This window comes from Hemicordylus capensis, chromosome 4 (genome assembly GCF_027244095.1).
Source record: "Hemicordylus capensis ecotype Gifberg chromosome 4, rHemCap1.1.pri, whole genome shotgun sequence".
NCBI classification, from domain to species: Eukaryota; Metazoa; Chordata; class Lepidosauria; order Squamata; family Cordylidae; genus Hemicordylus; species Hemicordylus capensis.
Genome location: NC_069660.1, coordinates 214,936,364 through 214,960,540, shown reverse-complemented (window position 1 = coordinate 214,960,540; position 24,177 = coordinate 214,936,364). Strand labels below are relative to the sequence as shown.

The following is a 24,177-nucleotide window of genomic DNA, read 5'->3' as shown; positions in this document are numbered from 1 at the left end:
AAGGCAATTACCACTGGGGCTATGGGCCATCATCCTTTCCTGATTCCTGCTTTATTTCCTCTCTTTCAAGTGATCCCCAAACCTCCACCCATGTTCCACCATATTCTTTCTCCTCCAAACCCAAGCCCCCATCAACAGTTATCCCATGGTCTTCCATCCCTACCATCATTCCAGGTGGAGAAGCAAATGAAGCAACACTTGTGTCAGGAGCCCTCCCAGGTATTTCTGGCTCATCATGGTAAGCAGATGATGCACCGCATCGGGGTGCCACCCGCTGGAGGGCGCCGAGTGCCACCTCGCTTACTCCTCATGCAGCTTCTTCGCCAGATCTTTTGGTTCTGCCCTTCATAGCCACAGACCCAATCAGATTCCGCTCTGGGTTCCCTTCAACCAAATCTTGTGTATGCAAAGCCTGTGTCCCCTACCACTCAGTGGGGAGAGAATAGCCCCCCTCCCCCAGTATCTGCAGGCTAAGGTATGGTACAATCGCCAGGATGCCCCGCCCACCTCTCTCCCTCCTTTCCTTGCCAGGGAAGGGCACAGGGGGCGGCAGGGCAGAGCTGGAGTTTGCAGGCTTGCTAATTATAGCTTGAGGGGAGGAGGAGGAGGGGAGCTCTCGGGGGTGGCATCGGGTTATAGGCGCGTGCTCTCGTATGCACACACACACAGAGAGGAAAGGGCCTGCAGCCCCTTCCTGACTCTGCCTCCTCTACCTTGCTCTCAAGATATGTCTGTGTATTTGGGAGGGAAAGAGAATGTGGCAGCGCTGCTGCTCCATAGTTGCCTCTTGTACTCCTTTTTATCTTTATTTCCGTCTTTCTTTTTCTTGACCCGTTTCTGCTCTGTTTTCACTCTCCCTTTGTTGGCTTCCCACATCTATTGGACAGCCATTCCCCCATTTTTTCTTCCTTCATCCTTCATCCAGAGATCATTAGATTTTTCACTTCCTTCTGAGACATCCTCAGCTCCAATCCTCTTTTTGCCTCCCTCCTCCCCTCTCACAATGTTAAATAGAAATCAGTGCAGTGAGAGGCATTCCACTGTCCCTAGGTTTTTGGCTTCTTTAAGGGAATTTAACCAAGCTTTCCTTCTTTCTCCAACAGCACCTTATTTCTGTACAGGGGGGAAAATGAGCTCAAGTTTAACCAGCCATCACCCACATTTCCCTGTTTGAAGTGCATTGTAACTTCCAATAAACCTAAGGATTCTTTTAACTGGGGGTGGGGCAAGAGTAACTAGATCTTAACTGAAAATGCCTTTTAAAACAATGCATAAAGTTTTGTTTTTACCAAATGTAAGATATTAGCTGGACTGACGAATATCAAATTGGATGTGACTGGGGTTTGCATCTTGGGAAACTCAGATTTATTTTTCATGTTCCCTTAAATTCCTGCATTATTAATGAGAAAGTAACGATGATGATAATAGTTTGGCAAAACTCTTTTCAGTAAAAGTACACCATCATAGCTAGTTTGATTCCAGACAGATTTGTTGTTCAGTTTGTTTTTGTTCAAGTGCAGTTGACATGCACATGTCTATATCTGTGGGATCTCAGAGGCCAGCCAGTATCACTGCTCTAGAAACATCATGCTGCAAATCGAAAGATACAGTGTTTTGCCACTGTCTGGCATATTTAGTATTCTAAATGTTCTCCAGCAACTAGCTTGTCACGCAACAACAAATCATATATAATGTGTAAACTTTTGGCAGTTGTAGTTATAGGTTTCTAGGTGATAAAATTAGATTATAGTAAGTGCCAGTGTCATATTCCGATGTGAATGCTGATGATCTCTGACAAATTTTGAGATCTTAGATTCTGAGAATTTCCCAAAATAATTCTAACCATCTCAGTTTCCATTGCCAGCTGTGAGAGATCACTGAGCAAGTTAAAACTAATACTTTCATATTTGAGAACCTCCATGGGTCAAGGCAGAGTCTGTGATCTTGCTCTGCTGAGTGCAGAAAGAGAAGAAACTGAAAAAACTGACTTTGATCACATCATAGACCAATTTGCATCAGTGAAAGCAAGGAAGGTGCAGTTATAATTTTCATGTAGTGCCATAATTTGTTAAATATAAAAGATCTGCGTGGCCAGGGATATGATAACGGGGCAAATATGCGTGGCAAGCACAGTAAATGTTCAAAGACATTTACTGAATCTGAACGTGCAGGCGTTTTACGTCTCATGTGCAGCACACACCTTAAATTTAGTTGTCAGTGACAGTGCTAAAGTGAACACAGAAACAATTTGCTTTTTTAATGTTATACATGAACTCTACAATTTTTTTAGTGCTTTGTCTAAGCGGTGGGCTGTGTTGAATACATATACTAAAATTACGCTGAAGAATTTGTCAGATAGCCGATGGGAATTGATGCCCTTCAACAATTAAGGAATAATATTGGAGATGTTCTGGACGCCTTGGTCGACATATATGAAAATGACAAAAATGACAATAACACAAAATATGAAGCAAAAACTTTAGCATTAAAAATCAAAGACTATGAATTCCTTTGTTCACTTATAATCTGGTACGATATTTTGAGCCGGATCAGTGTAGTGAGTAAAATGCTTCAAAAGTCAAACACCAATTTGAATGACATGACAAATCCCTTAAATAATTTAATAAACTTTTTTCGAGAATTCCGCTTGGATGAAAACTTTAATCTTGTAACTTGAATCAGCAAAAGCATTAGCAAACGATTTAGAAATTTGTCCAGCATTCAGAGACAATACATAACACAGATGAAAAAAACAAGTGTTTGATTACGGAAGTCAAGAAGAAAGGCCGGTTAACCCGCAACATAGATATAAAACTTCATTTTTCCATCCAGTTATGGATGTGATAATCAATTATTTAATTGAAAGATTCGATCTTTTGACAAGTCATGCATAAAAATTTCAGTTCCTCTTCAAATTTCAATGAAATTTACAATCTAGATGATGAATCTTTAAAAGAAAAGTGCAACAATTTACTATTTGCTTTGAGTGATGGTGAAGAAATAGATATCAGTGGTCAAGAGTTATACAATGAACTAAGGATATTCAAAGATACCATTAAAGAACTGAAGGATTATGACACAGTGCAGTTATTGCAATATATATATACTCAAACGATTTAATAAGTGTATTTCAAAATTTAGCAATTTCATTATGGATACTATTGATGCTTCCAATATCAGTAGCAAGTGGTGAAAGATCTTTTTCGAGACTAAAACTAATTAAAACATATATCCGGTCAAATAAAAAGATTTCAACAGTGCAACAATTAAAAATTTAAAATGTTAGAACTATTAAAAATAATCAATTAAACAGTAATTAAAAGCCTGGGTGAACAAATGTGTCTTGACTGCCTTTTAAAAAGTTGTAAGAGATGGGGAGGCTCTTAAGTGTAATTGCACAGAAGTAAATGATTTAGTTCAATGCGCTTCCTCTTCAGTAAAAGGTGCACCAGAAAGGGTGGGATTCAGAAATCTGCTCAGCTGCACTAATATGAGTCTCTGGCCAAAGTAGCAAATTAAAAGGGGGGTGCATAAAAGAGCCCCTGTGGAAAAATAATAATAAAACCCCTCCGATCTCCTCCCTCCCCCTCCTCTTCTGTGTTCAGAAGCTCAAGTTATAGTGGAAGCAAGTGGAGGAGGAGGGAGGTGTGGGGTTTGGGATCTGTGGGAGGAAAGGAGGGGAAAGCCAAGATTTCTCCCTGCCTGTTTCTTTCCCGAGGGGAAGGGATGAGGGAAGCAAGCACAGGGCGGGGGCAAAGAACTGTCCAATGCAGGGCAAGGCTTCCTACAACGGAAAAATGCAGCTACTTCCCTGCAGCGCATTTACAACATTGTAGTGCAAAAACGTATCATTAAAATTTGAATCAAGGCATGGGAAATGTGAACACACCCTGCTGACAGCGTAGCAACACCGATGTGGAAACACAAGTAATATGGAGGGGCACTTAGAGGATATGGTGTGAGTACACTGCAGTGTGTAATCTGGAAAAAGCCTTGGTGAATGGGCAAGTGATGGTGGGTACAGAAGAATGCCAGCCTTTGCAGCCGAACTGCTGCCGTTCCAGCAGGCCCTGTTGGGTCCAGTTCCTCATTCTCCTCTGGCTCCAAGGTTCCATCGCAGACGAGACCGGCCCCATTTGCGATCCAACTGCCAAACTGGCTCAGTTTGATGTGAACTGGTTTGACATCAAACTATTCGTGCACACTCCTAAATGGGAGAGAAGTGGGTTGGCCCATAGGTGTTTTAGGTAGTGATGAGCCAGGACTGTTCCGGAGGCCATTCTAAAGGCCTCCGGACCGGTCCGGACATGGGTGGTTCGGGGTGGGAGGTTCCTTTAAGAGCGGGGGGAGGGCTTACTTACCCCTCCCGCCGCTTTCCCCCTCCGGCGCCCGTAGTTCTTTTAATAATTGGGGCGGCAGGATACCTCCCTGCCGCCCCTTCTTACATTTTGCTGCTGCTGCTGGCTATACTCCAAAAGGCTTCAATAAGCCTGTAGTGCACGTGCACATCGCGCTTCACGTCTCCGCAACATGCGTGCGCACACATGCACATCGTGGAGACGTGAAGCGTGCGCAACATGCACGTGTGCTACAGGCTTATTGAAGCCTTTTGGAGTATAGCCAGCAGCAGCAAAATGTAAGAAGGGGCAGCAGGGAGGTATCCTGCTGCCCCAATTATTAAAAGAACTACGAGTGCCGGAGGGGGAAAGCGGCAGGAGGGGTAAGTAGGCTCTCCCCCCCGCTCTTAAAGGAACCCCCCACCTCGGTGCCGGACCGCAATTCCGTGCACACCCCTAGTTCTAGGTGCACACGTCAGCGGGCATCCAGGGCTGGAGCCATGAAAGCAAAGCAAATCAGCACCTACACGGAAGCCACATCTCCCAGTCCTAGATAGCGCAATTACCATCTTTGCCACCTCCTCTTGCCTTATTCCTCCTTCTGACTTCAAATGAAAAGAAAAATGGTATTCATCAGCTACTGATTATGGATGCTTTGGGGGATAATTGTAGCAGAAAAATGCTCAAAGGCCTGTATGTCATCTGGAAGACCAGCAACAGCCGCTTTAGGTAAAGAAGATGGAATACATCTGAAAGAAGCCCTAATTTGCCAGCACTAAATAGCCACCTAATGCAGTGGGGAAATAACTTGCCTAGGGAGCAAGAGGTTGCTGGTTCAAATCCCCGCTGGTATGTTTCCCAGACTATGGGAAACACCTATATTGGGCAGCAGTGATATAGGAAGATGCTGAAAGGCATCTCATACTGTGCGGAAGATGGCAATGATAAACCCCTCCTGTATTCTACCAAAGAAAACCACATGGCTTAGGTCGCCAGGAGTCAACATCAACTTGACCGTACAACTTTAGCAGTTTAAAAACCAATGCATATGTCCTTGTTTTTAAGGGCTATGGCTAGTGATGAACAACTTATTCATCTGGGTGCCCAACTGCACCATCTAGTGGCTTGAGGCTTCACAACTGTAAATTAAGGACCAGTTATCCATGCAAGAAAACTGACCTGATCTTCCAATATGCCAAAGTTAAATCTAGACGAAATTATAGTACTGTATTGATAAATGTAAGCAGCAGTTTAGCTGTGGTGGCAACACTGATTTTGCCCATTTCTGGGATGATAGTTTGGTTTACTTGAGGTGGTGGTAGGATGGATGAGAAGGACAATGAAACAAACTATGGACAGAATTACTATCCCTGACTCGTGGGCTACTTATGAGGATTGAACAGAGGGGAGCAAGTTTCCTAAGGTGCAGATATAACAGAAACTCCTTTAGGGGTTCTAGAATGCATCTTACATTATAGTTTTAATAACATACATTATTTACTGAAATTAATTATTATTGTTCCAATAAATTACAGCAGGGGGTGACTGGAGTTGTAGTCAAGCAGCAACTGGAAAGTAGATTGTCAGATTGGACAATCCTGGTATATCCCTTCTCCCCAACTAATTCCTCAGTTCTTTTTCTCCTTTTGCATGGTATCATGGAAGACATCCCCTGATCTCCTCACCTTCACTCTTCCTTCCTGTGTCTTTTAGGAAACATAGGAAACTGCCATATACTGAGTCAGACCATTGGTCTATCTAGCTGAGTATTGTCTTCACAGACTGGCAGCAGCTTCTCCAAGGCTGCAGGCAGGAATCTCTCTCAGCCCTATCTTGGAGAAGCCAGGGAGGGAACTTGGAACCTTCTGCCCTTCCCAGAATGGCTTCATCCCCTGAGGGGAATATCTTGCAGCGCTCACACATCAAGTCTCCCATTCAAATGCAACCAGGGCAGACCCTGCTTAGCTATGGGGACAAATCATGCTTGCTACCACAAGACCAGCTCTCCTTTACATTTTCTGATTCATCTTTCCCTGTTTGCCCCGCTAGCAGCTGGTATTCAAGGGAAGACTGTCTCTGAATCTGGAGATTCCATTTAGCTATCATGCCTAATGACTGTCTGTAGCCCAATTCCTTCTGAAATTTGCCTGATCCACTTTGAAGGACATCTAAGTGAGTAGCCAGTGCATATCTTGTGGCAAAGAGTCCCACTAGTTAACTTCTATGCTCTGTGAAGTTTCTGTTCTGACTTGATTTCATTGGGCGACACTGAACAGTATAAAGTAGGTAAGTGAGGCCTTCTGTCCACACCTCATCCCTTGTTCCCGAGACCCTTGTCTCTGGCCTTCTACAATGCTGATGTTGCCTGTTTTACCATTTCTTTTCACCCTCTTCCTTTTCACCCCCTTCCTGGACCAGAGAGACCAGTTGGTTTCTGTTCTGTTCAATGAACTTGAAGTTTTTGGGGTCAAACTTCCTCCAGTGGAAGATGGCAGCGTACAACTCCCAACACACCAAATGTGAAGACATGGACAGTCAACTCTCAGTATTGTTCCCTGCAGACAGCAAACTGCACAGTTCCTCAGTCTTGCTTCACTTATGCCTACTTCAAGGAGTTTGAAAGTGGCCATGATGTATCTGACATCAGTATTTTCTTTGGCAGTGAAGACAACAGAGCCTATGAAGAAAAGGGCTATTTGAGCTGGTGAGAGGCAGGCCCAATTAAATCTTGGTAACATGCTGGTTAACCAGAGCAGTTTGACCAGCACTGCCCTGAAATCCTGGGTTCATACAATCAGGTCTGCTGGGCTCACTAATCCTGATTAACTTTTTAATCAGGATACTTGTGATTGTGTGAACCCAGTCACAATCTTTATTTGTCCCAGGCAGCCTTGTTTTTATTCTAGCTATGTTACTCACCCTCCTCCTCTGCAATGTCTGCCACCAAGTCATGTAATTTTGTGTTTGTAGTCTGGCTCCTAAATCCAAAGAAAATCTGTCGACCTGTTATACATTGTGTCCCCCTCCAATTCTCCTTTGTGAGTGTGTAATTTTTCCGACAAGTCTTTGGTCTTGTCTAAGAGCTGTTATTTGTTTCTGTATGCTCCTTGTCAAGGACAACCACCCTGTACCACTTCACACTATCATTCCTAAGTGACATGTCATCTTGAAGCACAAGCTTTCTGGCTTTCCCCATAAAACTGCTCCAAGACCATCTTGATATTATTTACATCTGTATTTATACCCTGCTTTTCATTTAGTACATTAAGAGCTGCTTACGGGAGCATAACTCTCTCCTCCCCACACCCATTAAAATATGCAGAATAAAGGCACAATAAGAATGGCAGCAACAGCAAACAAAACAGACAAATATGAAGTTCCTACTGACTGGTAACTTCATTTTCCTACTCAAATTAACAGCTGCCATCACGTAAAATTGATAAAAATTTGGCACACAACATTGGGAACTCTACTACAAAAATATATGATTATTCATGAAAATAATGTACTTAGCAACTTAACATCTTGCTAAGGTAAGAAGTATCCTTAGGAACACTATTATTTCTTAACTCTTTTCCTCTAATGAAGAGTACATAGCTCAAAACGTGTTTGCATTCTATAATAAACATATATTTTTCTGCACCAATCTACTTTTCTTTTTAGGCAAGGAAATTTTTGGTGCTGCTCTCCTGCTTTACTTATTCATGAAAATAGCCCTAAGAGTAAATAGACAGGCAGCTATACACTCGATTAACTCATGAATGTAATGCCCATATAATGCCATAAAGGAGAAGTGCAATACAGTGGCTGGTTCAAGCTAGGGAAGTTAAACTAAAAATAAGAAAAAGTTATCAGGTAGCACCATGATTTGCTGCCAGAATAGAACTGTGCCAATTGTACTGCATGGAAAGGTCAGATAAGAAGTAGAGGGTATGACCGCAGAAAAGTGGGTGGTGTTATCATTTATCAGCTGCTTTCTGCCTACGAGCAAAAAGAGCACCAGGCTCTGCTTTCCAGCTCTGAATCTTACCATCTACTGTTCCAGTAAATGGCAGGTCTCCACCACCATTAAAGGAAATAAAAACCATCACAAGTGAATGGTCTGGCCTCATTTTCTTTTAAATGAGGCCAAGTTAAGCCAAGTTAAAGCAAAAAAGTTAACATTGTAACGAGAGGCATATCCCTTGCAAGGAATTGTTGCTGGGCTGTTCTTTCCTTCTTTTCTTGCCACTTATTTTGTATTTCTTTTGATTTATATCTGCCTAAAAACAACTAATCTGAAGGAATGGATTCATTGCTCAGTGTATGCAGCTAGGAACGGTTGTGAAAGCGCATGCAAAAGATGTCAGATGGGCTGAACAAGTAGTTGGATGTGTGGTTACGGGAGCTCAGTGTGCCCACAACATATAAGGGGTTAAGTAATATGGGTGTGTATGGGCCAGTTATTTTGGGATAATAAAACTCTGAATCCTCTTCAGCCTCTGACTTAACATAATGAAGAAGCTCATCAAAATTTGAAATTCAATAAACATCAACAAAATTAAGATCCAGGGGTCCATACTTGGCAATCTGCAAACATGACTCAGAAGATCAAGCTCCTTACTACAAGTCTGCACAGTTAGAGCCAGTTCATACAATACTTTGCTCAGCTCTGGTAATTCAAAGGTTTGATTCATTCATGTTAGCAGTGTAATGTTAGAAGAGGAAACTCAAACTCTACAATCATGACTACATACAAATTGGGGCTTGAGGAGACCTGGCCCCCTCAGGGAGGTAACAGACCCTTTCCCTTTCATTGGGGAAAACAGGTAAATATCTACCTCTTTTGTTTCTAGGAACATAAGGGAAATCATACAGACCGTAAAGCAATTGTGCAGTAAATCTGCCCCCATCTTCCAGTATACTGGTCAATGGCTACAAAGGCATTGACCCCTGCTAACTGGGCAAAGAGGCACCTTTTACCATGGTGATTCTCTTTATTTAGCAGGGGGAGAGTAACTGGCCCTATCCACCCCCAGCACAGTACTTCCAGTGACTGTTGCTGGTGTGTGTCCTATGTTTCTTTTTAGAATGTGAGCCCTTTGGGGACAGGGAGCCATCTTATTTGCTTTATTTCTCTTTGTAAACCGCCCTGAGCCATTTTTGGAAAGGCGGTATAGAAATCAAATTTATAATAATAATAATAATAAGAAGAAGAAGAAGAAGAAGAAGAAGAAACTATGTGTAGAAATGTGGGTTTTTGTGATGGCCCATTCAAACATGCAAATTGTCACATGATGTCACAATCATCCAATTATGATGATGTGAACTGGTCTCAATGTTGTGTTGTTTCCTGTAGGCAGAGAGAGTGTAGAGGGCAAAGGCTGACTTACCTTAGGGATAGAGGCTTCTGCCCCAAGCCTCTTTATGGCTCAGTTTCCTACCTTCTTTGTATTTCTTTTTTTAAAATTCTCATTTAAAAAAAAAAAATACTGGGAACCCCTTGAGGACAGGATTATTAATTTTTAAAATGCTGTAAGCAAATAAATAGGAGTAGAGTGTGTATAGGGAGCTATCATGCAAGGGGTTCATGTTAATATAGAATTGCGTGTGCATGCCTGTGCATATTCAGTATGATAAAGCATTAACTGAAACGTTTTATCTCTGAAACACATTTTCAGAGCCATTTCCCCTCTGCCAGCCCCTTTAGATGAATCATTCATTGGGACCCAGTTTGCCAGAGCCCTTAGCTCTTAATTAGGCCATCCTTTCCAGTTATGGCACTCTCCATATGAAATGGATATGGTCAAATGAGATTAAATCCAAGTTCACATACTATACTCATGAATAAGTACTTATTTGAATTCTTAAAAATTAAAGAAGCATCTCACCTATCATCTTCCCTCACCTAAAAAAAAAACCCACGGTCAGGTGACCTGAAGAAAAAAACAAACTGCCAATTTGTGGATTAGGGCAAAAGGTTTGAAGTCTCCATGGCAGCATATACTACTAATTGTATAATAATTCATTAAACCGTCAATAGTGTGCCAGGAACTTCACATGTCCTGCTGAGGGGGAGGAGGAGGAGATTATTCCTTCTCAAAGAGTTTGCCAGAAGAAATCTCAAGCAATTTCTGGTCTGTTTCCTCAATGGCAAAAATATGTTTCACAACTGGCAGAACAGCCATGAATAAAATAGTCAGGCCCTGTTTAATATGGGCAAGCAAATGATGCATTTGCATGGATTCCAGTGAAGTCTGGTGTTTATATTATAAGAAGTCAATTGCTCCTGCAAATTCACAGAGCCTGGGTCAATTAACATCCTAGGTGCTGCTAGTCATTTACTTGTCAAATGTAAATAGAAAAACAAAAGACCCAGTTCTTCAGCAAGAATAGCTGTGGCTGGGGTCAACACCATGCTGACCACACAAATGGCCTCCACACAGGTGCAGAGGCCAGTTGAGTCCTGGAGCTGCAGCAGCCACTGCACCTGAGCTGCTGGCTGGGGTGGTTTGCAGTTGCCGGTGGTACCAACAGTAACCATTAATTAATTATTATTATTTACATTTTATATCCCATTCTTCCTCCAAGGAGCCCAGAGCGATGTACTTCATACTTAAGTTTCTCGTCACAACAACCCTGTGAAGTAGGTTAGGCTGAGAGAGAAGTGACTGGCCCAGAGTCACCCAGCAAGTATCATGGCTGAATGGGGATTTGAACTCAGGTCTCCCCGGTCCTAGTCCAGCACTCTAACCACTACACCACGCTGGCTCTTTTTAAAGTTACCTCTCGCAGCCCCGCCAGCACAGCCCTCACCAGCCGCCACGATCCGCAGGAAAGCTAAAGTTGTGCAGCCCTGGGTTAAAGCGTTGGACTAGAACTGGCCAGACCAGAGTTCAAATCCCTATTCAGCCATAAAATTCACCAGGTGACTCAGGCTGGATGAAAGACAGCCTGACAGGGTTGTTGTGAGAATAACCATAACCGTGTACACTGCTCTGGGCCCCTTGAAAGAGCCTTCCTTCAGTGAGTAGTCTGAGTTCTGAGGTTTTTGACGTAATTCACCTGTCTCTCTTGTTATTAGGCAGCATTGTTCAATCACGAATGTTTTGGCTTTTGTAAGTATAATTTGAGATCTATGAATTCTAATCTATGTAGATTAGAAATAATCTAAGAACTCATCTAAGAACTCACTCACATTAGAACTCTGTTGCCCTGCTAACAGAGCAAAGAGGCACTTTTTCAAATGGTGATACTCTTTATTCAGCAGGTGGAGAGCAACTGGCCCTATCCATCCCCAGCACAGCATCCCTCCAGTGGCTGTTGTTGGTGTCTATTTTATATTTCTTTTTTAGATTGTGAGGCCTTTGGGGACAGGGAGCCATTTTATTTATTTATATCTTTGTAAACAGCTTTGGAAACTTTTGTTGAAAAGCGATATATATATATTCATCGTATACGTATGTTTGAGATACACAACAAGAGATAACTTCTATAAGATTTCCAGTTGTTGGAGTCCTTTATGATTAGGGATGTGCACAAACCGCAATTTGAGCACAGTTCAGAAATGGGGACCGGGAGCTTTAAGAAAGAGGAGAGCAGGTCCTTGTCTGCTCTCTGCTGCCCCAAGCAGCTTCCTGCAGGGGCAGAGCATGTCCCAAGAATCCCTGCATAGCGCAAACATGCACATGTGTGGACGCCATGTGTGTGCGGGCATCGCACAGGGATTCTTGAGATGCACGCTGCCCCAGCAAGTGAAGCTGCATGGGGTGGCAGAGAGCAGGTAAGGACCTGTTCTCCTCTTTATTAAAGCTCCAGGTCCCTGCTTCTGAACTGTGCTTGAACTGCGGTTTGTGCACATTCCTATTTATGATATGCTGTGGAAGGTACTTCCCCCTCCCCTCTATAAGATTTAATAATGATGTGTTTTGACATGAATTTTGCACTTCTGTTTACTTTGGTCAAACTTGGGGGGCAAGGGTGGAAAAAGCCTAGTCTGCCTGAGAACAGTATAGCTTCATCTCCTGCTTGTGGTCTTCCCAGAGGTATTGCTGAGTGGGTGAATGGGTGGGTGGAAGAAGGAAGGCATGAATAAATGAATGGAGGTGGCGAGGCAGGACACCAGAGATTTGGGTGTTGATAATATGTGAAGGGGGCACACATTTTTCTGGGCAGGGAACAGTTGAAACTAGATTGCAGTGGAGTAAAAGGAAAGGAAAGGTTGTGCCTTTGAGTCGGTGTCGACTCCTGGTGACCACAGAGCCCTGTGGTTTTCTTTGGAAGAATACAGGAGAGATTGACCATTGCCATCTCCAGCGCAGTAAGAGATGATGCCTTTCAGCACTTTCCTATATCAATGCTGCCCAATATAGGAGTTTCCTTTATTCTAGGAAACACACCAGTGGGAGATTCAAACCAATAACCTCCTGCTCTCTAGGCAGGAAAACACCCACCTATTTTCACTCTTTGCAAATACTGTAGTTGCAGACTGCAAAGCTGAAATTAACCCTCCCGCCCATCTCACCCAAAAGACATGATTTTGTGGTCTGATTTGTGGCATCAAAATAAGATTTTACATAATGGGAATTGTTTTCAAAACTGCTTCTCCCCCAGTGGAAGAGCATGATGAAGGAGGTCCCAGTTTTGCTCCCTGGCAGCATCTGCAAGGAGGGAAGGGAACAACTTTTGTTTGAAAACCCCTAGAGAGTTGTTGCCAGTCAGAGTAGACACTACTGAGCTAGAGGGACCAATGGTCTGACTCAGTAGAAGGCAGCTTTCTGTGTGGCTATGGGACAATGCTGTCAAGGTGAGTATGGCTATCGGAGGCTGCCTACTGCCCCTGACTTTTCCCACAACCCTCCAAAAGGAGGGGGGGGATAGAGAAAGCCCCCCCCCTTTTCTGTGGCATATACATTTCAGGGCCCCCCAGCCCAGACTTCCCTTTGTCCGGTCTTGGAAATCGTATGTATGCTCGAGGGGGAAGTCCTCTTGAAGAGCTAACATTGAAAACTGACGGAATTACTTCAGAAGAAGTGGGGCGGGCGGGAACGGGGAGAAGTAAGATGGAAGAAGAAGAAAGCGCCCCCTCCCCCGTTGTTGTTTTTTACATAAGAGCATTCATATAGATATTTGGGAGGGGGGTGTCGCATGGACGCTCACTGTTTCCTTTGCCCTTGGGTTGCCCTTAGTTCTCCACACTCCGCCGGCCCAGATTTGGAGTTGCTGCGTCTAACCCACTTAATCCGGTCGCCGGCGCCTGATGCCTTTACCATTCCCCTCCAAGTCCGGTGTGGCCACCTCTCTCTCCCTCCCGGCCCCACCGCGGCCCTCCCTCAATCGATCACATTCCCGCTGCTTGTGCTGCAGCTTGCTACCGCTGCTGCTGCCGCCGCCGCCGCCGCCACTAGCGCTGCAGCGTCTCTGGTCTGGTACGGCTTTGCTGAACTGCATTGCTGTAGGAAGGCACACGCAGCCAGGCAGCACTCACAGAGCGGCCGGGGAGGGAAGCCGAGGTGGGGGAAGGCAGGAGCAGCCGGCTGTCTGACCTGCCTGCTACCGACCGTGCACATTCCAAAACCAGCCCGTGCCTAATAAAGCTATGGGGCTTGGACACTGTATCCCGGTGCTCCTCTCCCTATAAATACTCACCCTGCAAGGAGAACAAGCTTTGGTTGCTTCTGTTCTGCCTGCCCCAAGGCTCAGACTGGCAATAAGCGGCGGCGGCGGCGGCGGCGGCAGGGAAGAAAGCAAAGAAAACGCAGCCCAAGAGACGGAAGCGAGGAGCGCCCCTCTCCTCCAACCTAACTGTATCGGCAAGATGCCTCGAGTAGATGCAGATCTCAAACTGGACTTTAAAGATGTCTTGGTTAGACCTAAACGAAGCAGCCTCAAAAGCAGAGCAGAGGTGGGGGAATTTCCAAACAAGCATGCTTTTTCTTAATCCTTCGCATCTAACTCGCCTTTTCTCTTTATTTGCATTTCCCAAGCTAACAGACTGATAGTTCGGTCCTCCCTGCCTCTTGTCTGTTCCTCCCTAACCACCACCCCCCCGCCAAAAAAACCCACCCAGATCTTTCCATTTATTAACTCTCTGCACTGGTAGGTTTGATTCTGGTGCATAGCTAGTCACACTGCAACAATATCTTTATCTTTTTCGTTCCTCCTTTTGCAGAATGAGTTTGCCTTCTTGCAAGGAAGAGCCCTTGCACTTAATAACTGCTTATTGTGATCTGACAGGTGCATCTGCTTCTGCTGAAATGTTTCTTTATTTTTGCAAGTAACCAGAAGGCATGGAGGAAGGTAACCTAGAGTTGGCCGGCATTGTGTAGGATTGTTGGTAGAAGCGCCAATAAACAAATGGCATGACACATCATATGCAGGGCAATGGGTGGACTCCAAGGGCCCACGATGATGACTCAAATTACAAAGCGTGCATCACAAGCCTGCTGTTTTGTTGAGCGGGGCAGGAATGGTGTAAGCGGTCTTGTGAGGACAAGGCAAATCAGGTGTACTGGGTGGAGGGGAGAGAGAGAATACACACAAATAGACACACACTCCAGAGAGAAAAATATGCACTTTTGTAGATTGGCAGTCAGATAAAAAGTGTGCTGGAAATATAACATGAACTACACAAATTGAGGCTTAAAAGAGGGATTACTTATATTCGTTAAGACTATCCTTGACGGTTAGCCTTTTAGGTAACTAAATGGAACCTTCATGTTCAGAGCCAGTATACCAGTGGCTACTAATTGCCTCAGGTTCAACGTCAGAGAAGGGCTGTTGCCTTCATACTCTGCTGGTGGCTTTCAAGAAGCATCTGATTGGCCACTGTGGAACAAGGTAGGCAACCTTGGCTCTCCAACTGTTGTTGCAACTCTCATCATCCCCCACTACAGGCTCTTCTTATCTTATGTTCTCTCTCTCTCTCTCTCTCTCTCACTCACACACACACACACACACACACTTCATGCTTGTCACAAAAGGATTGTCCATGAAAGAGCTGATTTTTCCTTCTTTCTGTTATGTTCATTCCTGCAATCTCATTGGTGTAGTTGGATGATTTGTATTATCATATTAGAGCTATATTGTTCAGTGACTGTAGACATTTATTCTCTGATTGGCCAGTAGCCATGATTGCTTGGAAACACATTTTCACATAAGCAGCTCACGATTACACCTCTGTAACTGTAATAGCATTGTTGGAAATCTCTGTGGAATGTGGGTTTCTGATATCTATTAGCCCAACAGGCTAACCATGACCTACCAATCACCTTGGGGACAACGGTCCAAAGATTAGGGCTACTCTAGAGCTTTTTCTGTGAAGTGCTATAATGGGTTTGTGTTTTTTTTAAACGGTCAGTGAAATTGCTTTAGTTTCAACTAGAGCCTGCATACCCTTGAGTATAGTCAACATATATTTAAATGGGGTTCACTCATTTTATTTTAAGGGGCACTGAAATGTTTTACTTTATGCCTTTAAATGAGATGGTATCATTCAGGTCCATGAACTAAGGAACCAAGATTAACTGCAACCTTCTGCTATTTAATGGCACATACTTGTTTGCTATAATGTAATGTGTAAAGTGATTACAGCATCCAAGTCAGGCTGTAATCTGTGCCCAATTACTTCTGTTTAAGTCCTTTTGAATTCCACATGGTTTGCATCTGAGTAACTGTATACAGGAGTGTGTTTAGGATCAGCTTTAAATCCTCTCTCCTTTTTCTTGTCATATTCTATTTTGAAATCAAGGAGGATAATCTTTGAAATTAAGGGACAGTCAGCTGCCCAGTTTGGCACCACTGCCAATCCTGCTTTCTCAAGAAAATTCATGATGTTAGGAAGTGGAGAGGAATTTGGCCAAAGTAGTCTTGGATAAGATGAATAACATGTGAATGTGCTTCTCCTCTCGGGGCAGCGGGGTGGGGTGGGGAAATGAACACCATCTATTGATCATTTATGTGTGAAGCACAGCCTAAATGCTAAACTCTCAACAGTGCTGAATCTTATTTGATGTGGGGTCTAAACCTGCTCCTCACAACTGTAGAGTTTGGGAAGAAGGGCAAGTTTTGGTTCTTCTCAATTATGTCCAAGATTGCTGCCTGCTTACTTCTTCCCAGAGACCCCAGGAGAACCACTGAGAATCAAACTTGCTCCTATCTTTATAGCTGGGTTCTATAAAGATCCCAGGGAACCCTAGGTTCCATATCTTGGTCACGGTGGGCTGGTTGGCATGGAATAGTGTGATGATGTGCTTGCTCTTCCTGCCTCTGGTATTTCCGTGTAGAGATGTCTGAAGTCAGGCTACGAGTATAAAATCCAGCGCATGTAGGCTTCAATCATAGGTCTGTTCCCTGGATGTTTCCAGGTGTGATTGAGATTTATGCATGTTAGATTTCACATGAGGAGGCTGACTTTGAATATGTGAGACCAGTGCACTGAGTTAGTGAAGGAGACAGCTCCCCAAGACAGGCTGAATCAGACCAAAGTTATCATTTGAACCATCCCATAGAAGAACTGGCTTTTATATAAGTGTATAACCCAGTCTTTGACACTTTTTAATCATATTCATTTTGGTGTGGTCAATTACTGTGCTAAAACTAGGTGTTTACCTACCTATCAGTTAACAGTCATATTACATATTGCATCAAGCACATTACTGACCCTGGAATGCTTTCCCCCTGCCCACAGCAGTAAGTATGGGTGAGTGGTCTAGATTGGGACCATGGTCAGTGTTCCTCTAACAGGGATTCTCAGATGTTATTGACTATAACTCCCACAATCCCCAAGCAAAAGCCATTGCAGCTGTGGATTCTGGGAGTTGTAGTCAACAACATCTGGGAATCTCTGTTAGAGGGAACACTGACCATGGGGAAGAGGGGCTTTGCCTCTGCAGTAGTCTCTCAGTCCAGATCAACCCCCCACAACTGCTATTTAAGAAAAAGCACCCAGCCCAAGCATTCCAGAGCTAATGATGTTCTTGATGTAATGTCTAGTTTGGCTCTAAGAAAGTGGCAGAAAGTAAGTTCTCCCTCATTACTTCTGGTGTCTTTTAATTCTGAAACTGGATAGGTGACCTGAAGTCACTTCCAATTAGAATATGTATTCTAATTCCAATTAGAATATGTATAATTTATTTCAGTCTAATAATTCTGAAGGCAAAGAACAATTAAAATAAAATTCAATGTGACAATAATGCCATTCAAAAATCAAGAAGAAGAGCAACTAAACTCCAGCCAATAAAATCAAAATACAGTTGGATTAGGTGCACCGTGCACCCAAAGCCTATCTAAATAGACTCTTAAAGCACCATAAGGGGCTGAGATCTCTGATTTGGTTGATCTAAAAAGGCAGCTGATTCCATGGTCTGGAAGCCACCAGTAGGTGATGGGTCGAGAGCTTCTCTGAGCTGAATCTTAATAAGCAGGTTGGTATCAGTGTTCCCTCTAACAGGGATTCCCAGATGTGGTTGACTACAACTCCCAGAATCCCCAGCTGCAATGATTTTCACATGGGCATTATGGGAGCTGTAGTCCACAACATCTGGGAATCTCTGTTAGAGGGAACACTGGTTGGTATATATGGAAGACAATGCTCCCCTTAAGTATTCCAGGCCTCATTCGATCCCATTGATTTTTGTAGAATTCTAGGCTCTTCGCATGCTTTAGAACAGCCTACAACCTAAATGGGACATAACAGAGAGCTTGAAAGATTAAGTTTGAACTATATGCTCACTCACCTCTGCTACACTCTCACCATTTTAAGCATATGTTTCCAACAGCATCAGCATGGGTTGTTTATGGAACTGGCTAAAGAGACCCCAGGAGAAAAAGAATTGTTCAATATGCATTACCCCTTTTTAATCTCTTCATTTTCCTAACCGCATGATTTCGTTTTATATGTAATGAAGGGCCTGTTTTTGCTATTGGATGCTGTTATCCCTTGCTGATACACGGTGCTGATTGAAACATACTTTTGTTTTTTAAAACAGGTAGATCTTATGCGTACCTTCACATTCCGTAACTCTAAGCAAACCTACACAGGGATCCCCATTATAGTAGCAAATATGGATACAGTGGGCACTTTTGAAATGGCACAGGTTATGACTAAAGTAAGTGCTTTTTCATTTTCCTTCCCCTTAAAAAACAAAAACAAAACAAAACTTGCATCTGCGTGATTTAAAATGTTATCCAGTTACTCTGAGCTATTGTCTCCAATATCAATAATATCGCTAGAAGCGAAGATGACCAAACATAGAGTGACATATTTTGGTCATGTCATGCGAGCCGACTCACTCGAAAAGACAATTATGCTGGGAATGATCAGCGGGAGAAGGAGACGGGGATGGCCTTGTACTCGGTGGCTGGATATTATAGAAAATGACACTGGAATGACCATGGTGGACTTAAAGGAAGCTGTCTGAGATAGGATGGCATGGAGTGCATTGATCCATAGAGTGATCGAGAGTCGGACACGACTGAACGGATGGAGAGAGAGAGAGAGATTGTCTCTAACACAACCAGTCTGGACTAAAAGGACTAGACCACAATATTAGGGCTTGTCTACATCTCAGACATATAAGGCATGGTCCAGCTAAAGTTAAACATTTCTAAGAGCCAAATGTGATATGCTTTAGTAAGAGGTGTGATTATTACTGGAAGTGCCTCTTTTTCGCCAAATAAATGACATGGGGATGCAGACCCCTGCAAACTTGGCAAATGGGCACCTTATAACGTGGTGATTCTCTTTATTTAGCAGGGGGGAAGTAACTGGCCCTATCCACCCCCAGCACAATACCTCCAGTGATTGTTGCTGGTTTCATAAGAAACCTTATGTTTCTTTTTAGATTGTGAGCCCTTTGGGGACAGGGATCCATCTTATTTATTGATTATTTCTTTGTGTGAACCGCCCTGAGCCATTTTTGGAAGGGCGGTATGGAAATCGAATGAATAAATGAATGAATTCGCATCAGGACCATGCTGTGTACGGAGTGGGGGAGATTAACCCTTTCTTGTGGTGGTGTTTTCTAACTGAAAATGCTCCCCCTAAAGCTAACTAAGCCAACATATTGTGGAAAAGCAAAAGAAGAAACACCTTTGGACACATTTGAAGAAGAAGGATTTTGTTTATAGTGTAGTGCATTTCAAAATAATATACAACCTAATATTAAATTTTATTTTATATAAACAGCAGATAATATCATTCATTCAACTGGGCCAGCTGAAGTGCAATTGAAGCCTGTCAGTGATGGTTTAGCAGGCAGGCCTGGGTTCTCATCTCTTCTCCTTAGCAAAGCAAAAACATTTCAAGGCTGGGTGGTGGTGTGTGGGCAGGGTCTGGGCCATCTAAGACATAACTCAAGCCTGCCAGTGATCATGCAGCAGAGAAGGCCTGGACTATTGTCTCTTCCCCCTTGACAGGGGCAACAGCGTCTTCACCTTAGCAGGGTCCAGGAGATGAATGGGTCCTGGCCCAGCTGAGGCACACCTCAGACCTTGGTCCTTATATTATATTGTATAATTGCATTTAGGTTAAGGTAAAGTTGTGCCATCGAGTCGGTGTCAACTCTTGGTGACCACAGAGCCATGTGGTTTTCTTTGGTAGAATGCATGGGGGGTGGGTTACCATTGCCATCTCCAGCGCAGCATAAGATGATGTCTTTCAGCATCTTCCTATATCACTGCTGCCCGATATAGGTGTTTCCTATCATCTGGGGAACATACCAGTGGGGATTCGAAGCAGCAACCTCTTGCTCCCTAGGCAAGTTACTTCTCTCCTGTGCTATTGGGTGGCTATAATTGTATTTAATTTGAGTAAAATAAAAATCATTTTTTAAAAGCTTGAAGAATGGTCTTATACTTCAGTTCTCAACCCACTTCCTTTAAAGTTGAATTTTGCTCCAATGCTGTTTTGGATTAAATGTTGTAGAGGATTGTAGCCTAGGTCCTCAAACTTATATGGAAGCAAATTCTATTTAAATTGATAGCATTTACATGTGGTGCCAACAGTGATGTGGGATCCATGTATGACAGTCATACTACATGTTTATAAAAGTCAGTTTTGGTTGGTTTATTTTCAGCTTCTCCCTTGCAGAATCTCTGCAAGTGTAGTGATTAGCTACTGAATAAGAAACTAACCAAACATGTATTTGTGCAGACATTTTCCTCTCTGCACTGCATTCTCTTGCATGTGGGATGGAGAAAATCTATGTATGGAGTCCTGTTTCTACATGTAGATTGTCCCTTACTGGCTTAGCATGCTATTCTTTTTTCTTAATTTGAAATATTTCTATACTACCTTTTAACCCATATGGATCTTTAAGGCAGCTCACAACAAATAATTAAAAGATTAACACTAATTAGTCCTCTCTCTCATTGAAGGCTTCCCCAACTATGAGCCCCTGGTGGTGCAGTGGTAAAACTGCCGCCCTGTAACCGGAAGGTTGCAAGTTCAGTCCTGACCAGGGGCTCAAGGTTGACTCAGCCTTCCATCCTTCCGAGGTCAGTAAAATGAGTACCCAGAATGTTGGGGGCAATATGCTAAATCATTGTAAACCGCTTAGAGAGCTTCCAGCTCTAGAGAGGTATATAAATGTAAGTGCTATTGCTATGTCTACCAGATTTCATTTGATATTCTTCTCCACGCCCATTATGCACCCCCAATGCAAAACATAGTAGCAGATTACAAGTACACAGGAGGAATGGAGCCTCTTCACTACAGATTTTAAAATAGTTCCTGCTCCTGCCTCTTCCTCTTCTCAACAGCTCTTGACAGGAAGGGCTATGAGGAGCAAGATGACAACAATTTTCACCTCAGTCTAGCATTCTGGCAGCTGACCTGGTGTTCTGGCAGCTGATCTGACCTAAGTAGCCCCCTGTGAAAAATGACCGAGGTGACTTTAGTTAAATAAGAACCACTGAGAGAGTATTGTAGTCATAATAATTGCAAACCGCCCAGAAATGCAAGTTTTCGGCGGTATAGAAATATTTTAAATAAAATAAATAATTACAGCACAATCATATCTTAACAGTTCATGTTTGATTAATATAAGATCATATTTTGTGCCACAGCATCAAACTGTAAAATAATACTGGCTTTTTTGCTTTTCTAGCATGCAATGTTCACTGCCATACACAAGCATTACTCTCTGGAAGAATGGAAACTGTTTGCAAGCAATCACCCAGAATGCCTTGAGGTATATTTTCATATGGTTAATTATTGTGTTTAATTACTACTTTCTAAACTGTGCATTCCTCAGAATTTAGAAAAAAAATGCAGAAAGCGTTTGTGTGTATGTGTAACGGAACATGAGCAAGAAATCTTAGCTGTAGCAAATATTAATAGAGGTAATGAGAAGTGTATTAACAAAAGTTTGTATAATAAAATAATATAAGTATGAATCTCTCTCATGGAGTAAGATCATTTCAGGAGAAAACAGCCATGAGATTTGACAGAGCTCCTCCATAGCTATTAGCAGTGTTGCTAGGTTATGGGCCAGTTCAGATAATAATTCCTTGACCCAGGTGATTAAAAGGAGAACATGCTGAATGTGTGCCTATTGTGACAGCCTTTGCAGACATCCCATTGTGTCGTGTGTGTGGCGGGCTGTTTGTTTGAATGGCAGCTGTACATATGCTCCAAAAACTACTTTAAACTAGTATTTGGAACACATGTAGAAGAGCTGTTTGGACGAAAGCCCTCCATGTGATAAAGGGATGTGCTGGGAGGTTATTGGGACATTGGTGAAAGATGTTATGATGGGCATGCACTCGGCATGTCCCCCTTTTAATTGAGTGAGCTGCGAAAGTACCATTTGAACCAGCCCTATGTATTTGGAATCGTCATACCAGAACCTCAAAATTCTTAGGTTTTGCTCAGAACTCTTAAAAGGGGGAAGGAAAACTCCAACATCTCTTCCTGCACCCCTTTATCTTTTCCGTTCCCCCAGCATCACAATAAGCGACTACTTCACCTCTCAAACCGTTTCCCCTCAAAGAAGTGCCTTAGCGGAAAATGGCTGCCATATTTGTCAGCTATTTCCCTTTCTCAACTCAGGCAGCTGTGATCCCAGGCACATTCCTAATAGCTAACCCTGTTTACAGAGGTTCATTTCTCTGCAGCCCCTTGCAAAACAAATCAAGGAACAAAGAAACAAACAAAAACGTTCAGGGTTTTTTAAAACTCAGTTTTCCAGAGAAACTGTGAAAGGGGAAAAGCTCACAATTATGTCAGACAACCTGAGAGGAAAGGCAGTCTTCGTTTCTCACCATACACTTTTGCTAGAGGTGCTTCTGCAGGGGTAGGGGTCACTCAGACAACTTGAACTCCCTTTTGCACAGCACACTCCATTCAAGTTAGCAACAGCAATAGAGTAGAGAAGACCCATTCTTTCTAGCTCTCCAGCACACACACACACACACACACACACACACACACACACACAACTCCAGCCATGCTAGGAACTACAGCTGTGCAACCTTCTCCAAAAACTGTTGGCATCCAAGTTAGTGTGGCACTGAGCAAGCCTGATTTCTTGAACGTTTGCATATTAGAATATGAAAGTTCTCATGGAGTCCCCGTGTCTGTGTACACATATATAAATTCCCAAGTCTTTCAACACTGGTTAACAGTTTCTAATTGCCCTCATTCCCTTGCTCCCTCCCTGGGCTCTTGCCTAGCTGGCTTCTCCCTTTTTGAGTTCTGTAGTTTCCATGGCAACCAGGATTACTCCGTGACCTGTTTCTCTCCCTGGGTTAAGTTTTAGTTGGCTCTTCTTCAAACCAGGTTCACTGTAACTCATTAGCACAATATTAATATTATGGCAGAAAATTGACTATAAAGATCAACTGCTGCCAGGAGGGTAGTCATGTTAGTCTGTTGTAGCAAAAACAGCAGAGAGTTTGGTACCATCACGACTAACAGTTATTGTAGCTTAAGCTTTGTGGATTAGAGCCCATTGGTATGCCTACTCTTTGAGCACCAACCAGCAAAACTAAGATACAGATAATGGCTAGTCCACAAATGCAGCAAAATGAGGCGGTAGAATGAATAGTACCATTTCAGGTACTGTGGGGTGGCGAATGACATTTTTGAATACTCGCTTATATAAACATTTCCCTATAAGAAAAAAATATGTAGCTCGTTAGGGAGTAAGTTTTCAAACTACTCTTTGTTGAGCTGATTTTCTACTTTCAGGGAGCTTTGCACAAAAGATCACATTAAAATATGTGATCTACCCCTACAGTCTAAAGTGGTTCTGTCCGTTCTACCATTTTAGGATTCACCAGTTCATTTGCCAGAGTGGTGTAGTGGTTAGAGTGCTGGACTAAGACCGGGGAGACCCGAGTTCAAATCCCCATTCAGCCATGATGCTTGCTGGGTGACTCTGGGCCAGTCACTTCTCTCTCAGCCTAACCTACTTAACAAGATTGTTGTGAGGAGAAACTTAAGTATGTAGTACACCGCTCTGGGCTCCTTGGAGGAAGAGCAGGATATAAAATGTAAAATTAAATAAATAAATAAATAAATAAAAATTTGCACCTCATTCTGCATATATAGTCTAAGGAGCTAATGTGCAAAGTTACATGCTAAATTCCCATTAATTTAAGTGAGAATAAGGATTGGCTTTCCAGTGTCCCTGGGCAGGATGCAATGGAGTGAGACTTTGACTGACCAATACCTCATAGCATAGCAGGCCTGAAACCAGCCTGAATAGGATTCTGACAATCAGTCTCATTCAAAGTGTCTGGAATTGCGTGGCAGCCACTTACTCAAGCACCTTGTCCAAGAAGTAGAGCCTTCTTTAAGGAGGAGAGGTTCGAATGTTGGATTAGGTTCAAAGAGATCTCGCATCAAATCTGCACA

At 43.1% G+C, this 24,177-nt stretch overlaps 1 protein-coding gene and 1 long non-coding RNA gene across 7 annotated transcripts in view; one reads left to right on the top strand and one right to left on the bottom strand.

The window, feature by feature from the left end:
• Positions 1-2,641: 2,641 nt before the first annotated feature.
• Positions 2,642-14,103, bottom strand: LOC128323354 (uncharacterized). The gene is made up of 2 exons (XR_008306222.1): positions 13,965-14,103; positions 2,642-4,207 (listed from the first exon to the last, which is right to left on the bottom strand). It is a non-coding gene; the product is annotated as an uncharacterized LOC128323354 (long non-coding RNA).
• The window catches only part of GMPR (guanosine monophosphate reductase), a 34,220-nt gene continuing 23,071 nt past the window's right edge, over positions 13,029-24,177 (top strand). For 2 of the 6 annotated variants that reach the window (XM_053246312.1, XM_053246315.1), the window contains exons 1-3: positions 14,089-14,220; positions 18,305-18,424; positions 21,425-21,508. In XM_053246312.1, coding sequence (XP_053102287.1) covers positions 14,134-14,220; positions 18,305-18,424; positions 21,425-21,508 — 291 coding nt within the window. In that variant the 5' untranslated portion in view covers positions 14,089-14,133. Of the gene's footprint in view, positions 13,123-14,088; positions 14,221-14,658; positions 15,156-18,304; positions 18,425-21,424; positions 21,509-24,177 lie in introns of those variants that run through there. The other 4 variants (XM_053246316.1, XM_053246311.1, XM_053246313.1 and 1 more) reach the window with 4 other exon arrangements.